The 8,963-nt window shown below is 44.4% G+C and overlaps 1 protein-coding gene across 1 annotated transcript; it reads right to left on the bottom strand.

Annotated features, from left to right (window-relative positions):
* Nucleotides 1–94: 94 nt before the first annotated feature.
* Nucleotides 95–8,956, bottom strand: DNAJB11 (DnaJ heat shock protein family (Hsp40) member B11; the record flags this gene model as incomplete). The annotated part of the gene is made up of 7 exons (XM_010162616.1): nucleotides 95–206; nucleotides 773–830; nucleotides 1,442–1,524; nucleotides 2,073–2,215; nucleotides 3,095–3,227; nucleotides 4,803–4,900; nucleotides 8,840–8,956. Coding segments are annotated over 7 exons (744 nt in total), but the record flags the coding sequence as incomplete, so codon positions are not given.
* Nucleotides 8,957–8,963: the final 7 nt, after the last annotated feature.

Below are 8,963 nucleotides of genomic sequence, written 5' to 3'. Positions count from 1 at the left end.
CTGGATGAGCTTTCAGGTCCCTTCCAGTCCAGACAATTCTATGATTCTATGAAATTTTGTTTACACACAGCAAGAAAGGAAACCTTTGACTCACCTTGTGCCCATCCAAGTGGGTGATATCCATTTCAAAGCCTGTAAGTGCCTCGACCAGCGAGATTGTCACGTTTGTATACAAGTCATCTCCTCTTCTTTCAAAGACTGGGTGCCTGTGGAAATAAGAGACATTGTAACTTTTCTCCTTCCTGACAGGGGAAATAGATCCCTGAACTTCCTCTCTTTTATTTGTGAGTTTGGACAATTCACAAATTGGAGAGGAAGTGAAGAATAAATGAATTAAATTCAGCTTCATTTTCCTGTACTACTAATAATCTTTCTATTTCTAGGGCAATGAGTGGTGAGGTGTGTCAAGAAGTTGTGACTCACACAATTTTCTTAGTAGCACATATCTTTAAAATAGGGAGATAGCATGCTTATGGAAAAAGCAGATATTTAATGTGATCCACACAGGAACTACTAGTTCATGCCAGAATTCAAGCCAAACTAAATAAAAAGTGGAATTATTGCAGCATCTTAACAGTGGTGAATCCAGCTACTAGTCCAGCGTTGTCAGGGTTGAACATCCTACACAGCCCTGAGCACCAGACCCCTGACTGCACCAACTCTGCTGAAGGGCAAGCTACATGCTAACCAAGTGGGCAATGCTAGCCAGAAAATTGCCTGAAGCTTCCCTTACAGTAACCAGAAGAGAAGTCTAACTGGTCCAGTTACTTACTTAAGAACTTTTATTCGGAAGCGCAAATCACCTGGCTCCCCATCCACATGGGGCTCACCTGTGAAAAAGAAAGAAAAGCTCTGTTTAAAGGAGCTCTAACTTCAGTTAGTAACAATTGAAGAAACAAGCAGTGTGTTAAATACAAAAGAGTTCTGCAGCTCACATACTCAAGGAGAAAAACAACTAGTTGATCTTTACATGACTAAAACCCTGCTTACACGTATCTGTTATTAAAGAACCTACGACTTTGAGTACTGCCTCAATGAGCTTTTACCTCTCTGCTGTTCCGAAAGACTTGCCTGCATAGTACTGGTGTCTTTTACTTGCTGAAGGACTTAATCTCTTTGGGGAGAGGAGATTTCCTCACATACTCAAGGAACAGATACATATTGGAGCAGATGCTCTTAACTCAAAAGCTATCCAAAACATCAGATTCAGAGCTTTTTTTGTGCACACCCCCAGTACCAGCAAATGGAGTGTTATCCAGACTTCAGAAAGAGTATTCTCCTGGATTTCAGCAGCATGCAGAGGACATGGCACTTAAAAACACATGTGCTGATCAGTTACCAAAGCAGGGCTTGGACACTTTCACTGCCATGAAGACCAGCCTTGCATCACAGAAAAGGAGCAAGTCAAAGGTGAGCAGCAGGGCAGTGCCCATGTACATACCTTCACCGATGAAGGGATATTCCATACCATCCCTCACGCCTGGCTCTATCTCCACTTCTAGTGTTCGCTCCTCATTCACGAGCCTGCCAAGAGGAAGAACAAGCAAGCACTAAGTTTTCAAGAGTAGGTGATAGCAGCTACTTATAATTACTGGGGTAATAAGAAGACTCCCCACAAGCTAACGCATACTCTCTCCGTGCTCACATCTAAAACTGGAGAGGGAGTGCTGCCTTTCCTGCGTGCTGATACTCATCTGGTAGAGAAGGCAAAGTTAAGCTCCTAAATGCACAGTCAGCACCTGGATGTGTGACTACACCACAGCATTTCATGTCCAACTGTTCCCAGCTGGAAACTGTGGGCTTCCCTGACTTTGTTTATTCAGATTTAGTTGTGGAATTTCCACTGCAGTATGAGTGACTGTTCAAGGGGCTGAAAGAGCAGATTGGGGAGCTCTACATTTAATAGAGCTGGTCATCTCTACTGTAAGGATAAAGTCTGGCTCCTCGGAAATGAGGAACCTGTGTTAAGTTTTTCCAAATTACCCAGTTCCTACCAGTAATACAGGCACTTTCCTCCATCTAGTGGCAGGTTCTGAAATAAACATCCAGATAGCAGTAAAGAGCAAACTCACTTGACGTTGGGACATTCATCACAAACAACTTCTTGAGTCATTTGGAAACGTCCAGGACCCAACTGGGTGGTCCTCATCTCCTGCCGGCAATTGCATTTCCGTTTGCCAGGTGCCTGTCTTGCCACTGGCTTGTTCCTGACAACCTGCACGAGAGAGGAAGAGGTTGACATCAGGACTCCTGCGTCCCCTTGAGGGTCTGCATTTCTCAAACAGCCTGAACATCATTTATTTTTGTGTGGTGCCTCCACAGTAGCTCCAAAAAGCCTCAGCAAAACATTCTGACAACAGTTTTCACCTCATACCTCTTGCTGATCACACACTAAATACCAGAAGAAGTCTCTCTGACACCACTATTCTCATTTCCTTTCTTTTTCCTGCACACCTTTCTAAATAGGAAAGGTAACACTAGGATGAAACACCTCACACTTTGATTATGATAACTTCCTTGTCCCACAGAATGGGCAAAATTATTTGGAGTTCCCCATTTACCCAGACACTCATAACACAAACTCAGTCAATGCAAATTTTAACATGCAGAATAGCAGGGATTGTCAGCACCAGAAAGGTACCTTCCTTAAAAAAAATAAAAATGAAGGCATTTCATATATTTCGCATATATGTAATCCAGAAACCTGCAGTGACACGTTTACCCATACAAAGAGGTTACGAAAAATCCTCAACATGGTTTTGTAAGAATTGCTAAATGAATTTGAGGCTTAGGAATGGGTCCTCAAATACCACTAAATTCTAAAGACAGACCACTTACACCTTTTCCAACTGGGCTGCTGCAATTAGAAAAAGGTACAGCTAGTCACTGACAGCCGATAAATAAGCTGCTACCACTAGCATCTCTTTCTAAAGAAACTGCCAGATGGCAGAGATGAATAAATGCATCATTTCTTCAGTTAACTACTAGCAAGTAGCATCACAACATCCTCCACTGTCACTGCCAGATACTGAGAAGACGAGCATCTATTTTAGTTCTACTCTTTGGGAGAAAATATCATTCTGACCAAACTTACTTCCACAAAGTTTCCTGAATACACCTCCTCCAGCGTAACCTCCAGGTCCACAATGATGTCGCTTCCTCGAGGAATGTTCCTGTCTTGTTGGCGAGGGTTACCTCCAAACATGAATCCGAAGTCCCCAAAGAAGCTGGAGTGAAGCACATCAATTAATTCAGGAAGGAATTCTGATCAAACAAGGCTTTGCTGAAGGAGGCACCCAATGCAGCAGTGACATGGTGCTCAGCAAATGCTTCTAAGCCCCTACAGAACAGCCTCCTGACAGTACAAAAAGCACTACAGTAAATCCAGATAGCACTTTTTTGCTCCTCGAGGACACAAGATAATGCCTTCAAACAAAACAGTCACTTTGGAAGAGTTTTCTGTACTAAAGAAAACAAGTTTTGGAGCAGAAGTTGAATGCCAACACCTCAAAATCTGACCCCTGCCTAATGGAAGTCCTCTATGTATTGCACTGCTGCTCAGCTACCATCACCACAAGGTGCAAACTGAGTAGCGCTCCATCTCTGACACTGCAAGTCAATGCTAGCAGGTTGGTTTCCAGTAGTATAAGGACAAGAAAGATGAGAGAAAACTCCCTAGCAAGTCTGCATGTTTTTCCTCAAAACACACTGCCAGACTCCACAAGTTCTCACTCAAACGGATTCCGTGAGAGAAGCAACTTCAGGAATTATTTTAGTAAACTTGTGCTTAGTAGAACCAAAGGGGCCTTAAACAAACAAGATCAGGTTCTGCCTGAGCAACATGCAAATGCTTTCAGGTTGTAATGACCCAAATTCTGCAGTTGCTCCAAAATGCAGCGTAGGTCACTACAGCATTACTTTGCAAAAGAAAAAGCGACCCCCAAAGCAAACACATGATCTGTGGCAACGGGTTAAACGTCAATCACACACCAGAGAACACAAAAAAGTTCCTATACAATTAATACAGCTGCAGCACCTTATAAATCATAGAATCACAGAATTATTTGGTTGGAAAAGACCTTTGAGATCAAGTCCAACTGTACCTGTACACTACTAAACCGTACCCCTGAGTACCTCATCTACCCATCTTTTAAATCCCACCAGGGATGGGGACTCCACCACTGCCCTGGGCAACCCCTGCCAATGCCTCAGAACCCTTTCAGCAAAGAAATTCCTCCTCACATCCAATCTCAACTGCCCTTGGTGCAACTTGAGGCCATTTCCTCTTGTCCTGTCACTTGGTCCTTGGTTGAACAGACCCACCCCCACCTCTCTACACCCTCCTTTCAGGGAGCTGGAGAGAGACAGAAGGTCTCCCCTCAGCCTCCTTTTCTCCTGGCTCAACAACCCCAGTTCCCTCAGCTGTGAACTCATCACACTTGTGCTCCAGACCCTTCCCCAGCTCCGTTGCCCTTCTCTGGACACGCTCCAGCACCTCCTTCTTGGAGTGAGGGGCCCAACACTGGTGACGCAGCTTGCCAAGTGAGTAAGACCTGTCCATGTGGATAGACACCACTGGTTCCTACTCACTGCTCTTGGAGAAAGAACCAATGCAAGACAGGCAACTGAAAACTGCACGTGGGATATCCGCTGTAAATGTGTTTCTTCAAATTCTCAGATCAGCACCTCCTGACTGGGTAAAAAACCTTAACATAGAATTTGCCCATGTCAAACATGTGCACAAACACCACAAAATTAAAGCTCCATCTACAGAATAGCCTGAAGTAGCAAAATCTCCTTACTGCGAGAAGATGTCTCCATGGGAGCTCTGGTGCCCATCCTTCAATCCCTCCTCACCATACGCATCATACTGCTTCCTCTTCTCCTCATCCGACAGCACCTGGCAAAGTGATGCAAACAGACAAGACATTCACCCACAACTGAACTGGCTTAGTTAAACAGCTCAGAGGAAGCTCACCAGTACTCTTCACTGGGGGACAAGCAGCAATGCTTGACATTACAGAAGCACTGGCTAGAACTTCCTTGCTGCACTGGAGTAGAATAGTTAAACATTTATCAGTTAAACCCATAAAAAGTACAGTTAGTTTATTAAAACAGCAGAAGCAACAGAGAAAATATAAACAATACTGAGTTTACCTTAAGGATTAAAAAAGAATCAGAAGGAATAATTGAAATCAATTCCTACAATGCAGGACACACCGAAAACCCACAGAATGCTCCCCGTTTCAGTTTGTTCTTCAAGCACGCAGAACGTGTCTTTCTCTAACTGCTATTTCCTAACAATTAGCAACAATGACAAGTTTGCCAACAAACCTGACAAATATGGTAACTCCACACCAGCTTGAATGCTGGTGCTCATTCCTTAAGGCAGCAAAAGTTAAAAGCAACTTCAGTATTGAGGAGGAATAACAGATCCCAACACATGCGACTTTCCAGACCGTAAAACTTCAGTTTAAATTCCTAAGTATTAATCCTTGCTCTTTCCTTCCACAGAGATGCAGAAGTTTCCAGTCAGATTTAGTCTTCCTGCCCCTTCCTCCCCAGCTGATAGTATTTTGGAAAGTTAAAATTGCCAGGTTAGCTGTCAGAAGGCTGGAGAGGAGTGGAAACATGGAAAAGCTTGTTAAATGATGAAAACCAGCCTGAAATTGTATCTAACAACAAATGCTAGCAATAAGGAAAAAAAAAAACAGTGACTTTAATAGCTTCATCTTGTAGATAAGAGTTCAATTCTCCCTTTGTTGCTTCAGATTTTACTTTAAAACAGACATTTCCTGAGACTAGGATAAGTTTTCCTGTTTGTGATCTGTTGGTCTCAGTACTGCACAGTACTGACAATACCACAAGCAATAAGGAAGGAATAAAGAACACAAAATATTTCCCTTCCCATTAATTTTCCTTCTTTCTGCAGGCTTTTGGAGAACACTACTCCAGTGAAAGGAGTTTCTGTTTGTGATATTAAGTTGCCTTGAAAGTGACGCAACTACCATGGGTAAGCTTAGAAAAACCCCACAGAAATTAAAGCTCCAAACCATTTGGAAACTAATGACTATGGAATCAATCTCCTGTCTAACTGAAACATCTGTTTTCAGCCACAGCTGCAGGGTAGAAATCACTCAGGCTGTTTAAAGGAAGTTCAAGAAGTTTAATGAACCCACTTTCCCCCTGTTTTTTCTGAAGACTTTGCTATAGTCAGCTAGCCAAACCCTGAGCAGCAGTACTACCAACACAGGCTTTGCTTTATGGCAAAAACCATCCTGGTTTAGGTTATAAGGGAAATACAGTTTTAACTCCTTTTTGTCAAAACAATCCAACACAGTGCATCTTGTGGCTAGTTTAGCAGGAAGGATCTGCAAGCTGTACGGGCTAAACAAAGAGACAAAAACCTTGCAGGACATCAAAATGTTAATCCTTCCAAACCTATTTTAAAAACCATGTACATCAATGCTGGATTTTAATGTTCGGATGCATCTCCCTCTGGCAAGAAGCACACAAATGAAGACTTTCAAGGGAGGTTTCCTAGTTTTATTTTCACCAGGACCCAGCAGGAGCTTGTTGTGTTAGCACCAGAACTCCACGCTTCCTGTTGAACAACTTGGAGGTTGTTGTGCTTCGCTAAAACTCTGGTTAGGAGGAGGCAGACTCAGTCACTGCTCAGAAAAGTTAATATCCAGTTACTCCCACCACCACAGCCCCTGCTGATTTGATTTTACAACAATTTTCTCCCCAATGTTTTTAAAAGAAAAAAGTATTCTCAACTGGTACTATGGCAAAGACATGAATAAACTGGGACTTGGGGAAGAGGTAGAGAAATGCTTCTCGTGTGTAAAGTATCGGCAAATGTGACAAGATCTCAACTCACAGAAAGGACTCACAGTCAAAGTAAATCACATGCATCAATCTTCAGGTGCTGCAAATGATAAGTGACAAATACTTCTTTCCACAAAAGAACTCTTTATGCTCACTGGCTTCCCTATGAGAGTTCAGACAATTTATTTCAGAAGAGGTAAGTCTGAACTAAAATGAGGTCACAGCTCTGATACAAAAATAATGTGGGGTTTTTTTCTGGCCAAGGAGAAATGCATTCAAGCTGTTTCTCTCACTTCCTCATTTGTCTTATATTTGCATATCTGAAGAGCACAGGAGAATCAGGGATGGGAGCAGATGCTGCGCTATAGCAGCAGGCTGAGCAGCACCACCGTACTGCAGCGGGAATGCAAACCCCTTCCTCCTGAAGCTCAGCTCCTCAAAGAGGACACAAACCTCCCAGCCAAACACCCCCACCAGTGCAGGCAAACTCCTGGTGGAACCGCTGCTATGAACTCCTGTGGATCAACACCTTCCCAAGGGCCCTCTGCTCCACGGGGGACAGATGTAAACCAACAGTGACAGAAGGGAGAACAAAAAGGACAGAGAACGTAGAAGAAACAGATCATATCACCCTGCCTAAACTGTATTAGTATGTACATATGTAACAGAGAAAGTGGGCTTGGACTTAAAACATCTGGCTAATAAAACAATCTATATGATAAACTGAAGTACCTGAAGGGCCTCCAGGAAGGGTGGGGAGGGACTTGTGACAAGGGCAGGGAGTGACAGAACAAGGGGTGATGGCTTGAAACTGGAAGAGGGGAGATGGAGATGAGATGTGAGGAAGAAATTGTTTGCTGTGAGGGTGGTGAGACACTGGCCCAGGTTGCCCAGAGAAGCTGTGGCTGCTCCTCCCTGGAAGTGTTGAAGGCCAGGTTGGATGAGGCTTTGAGCAACCTGGTCTAGTGGAAGGTGTCCCTGCTGACGGCAGGGGGGTTGGAACTGGATGAGCTTTAAGGTCCCTTCCAACCCAGACCAGTCTGTGGTTCTATGGTTAGTGTCAGGTGTCATTTGTACACTACTATATTATCATGAAAACAACAGGGATCCTCATGCATATGTGACCTAACACCTATTTTTCTCCACCTTAATGCCTTCTAAATGGCAAGCCAACCACCTTGCATCTCCTATCAGCTCAGACTCACAGCCCGGCCCCGTACATACACACACTCACTCACTCCTGTGCCAGTACTTAATAGCTGATGCAACTCTATTTCTTCCTCAAAGAACTACAAATGAATACCAAATAACTTAAACTTGCTGACTTCCTCTTCTCTGGACTAAGTGAACTAAGGTCTTTTATTGTCCTCTGACAAAAGAAGCTCAGCCTGACATCCTCTCTACCTTTGTTTTTCACTTGGTAGAATATCTGAAATTGAATATAGTAATAGGGGAGGAGGGATTGCACCTGCACCTTATAGAAAGGCCTTTACGTTTCTTAGAAGCCCTCCTTTCTCCTTCCCCCAGGTGTTACAGGATGAAGCCTCGTGAGACAATCACAGAATGTTGTGAGTTGGAAGGGACCCACCAGAATCATGGAGTCCAACTCCTGTCCCTGCACAGGACAATCCCAAGATTCAGACCATGTGTCTGAGGGCCTTGGCCAAATGCTTCTGCAATCTTGTCAGGCTTGGTGCCATGACCACCTCCCTGGGGAGCCTGTTCCAGTGCTTCACCACCCTCTGCCTCAAGAACCTTTTCCTCATGGCCAACCTCAGTCTCCTCTGACACATCCTTCTGCCATTTCCTCTGCTCCTAAACTTGGTGGCCAAGCTCAGCTTCATGCTCCCAGCATGTTTTACCAACCTTCCCAGTGTGGGAAGGGCTGGGAGGATTTTAGGTTCTCAGAGTTCCTTCACAACAGACTGCACGACCCTGCCCCACACCGCAGCAGTGGTGCCAGTGCACAGGCACGGTGCAGGGGGGAGCTGGCAGCCCCCAGCCTCACCTCATAGGCAGCCCCTAGGTCCTGGAACTTCTCCTGCGCCCGGGGGTCGTCAGGGTTCCTGTCGGGATGGAGCTGCAGTGCCAGTTTCCGGTAGGCCTTCTTGATGTCCTTGATGGAGGCACCA

This window comes from Antrostomus carolinensis, unplaced genomic scaffold (genome assembly GCF_000700745.2).
Source record: "Antrostomus carolinensis isolate BGI_N321 unplaced genomic scaffold, ASM70074v2 scaffold52740, whole genome shotgun sequence".
Lineage (NCBI taxonomy): Eukaryota > Metazoa > Chordata > Aves > Caprimulgiformes > Caprimulgidae > Antrostomus > Antrostomus carolinensis.
Note: the sequence above shows the minus strand (reverse complement) of the source record. Positions and strands in the feature narration are given on the sequence as shown.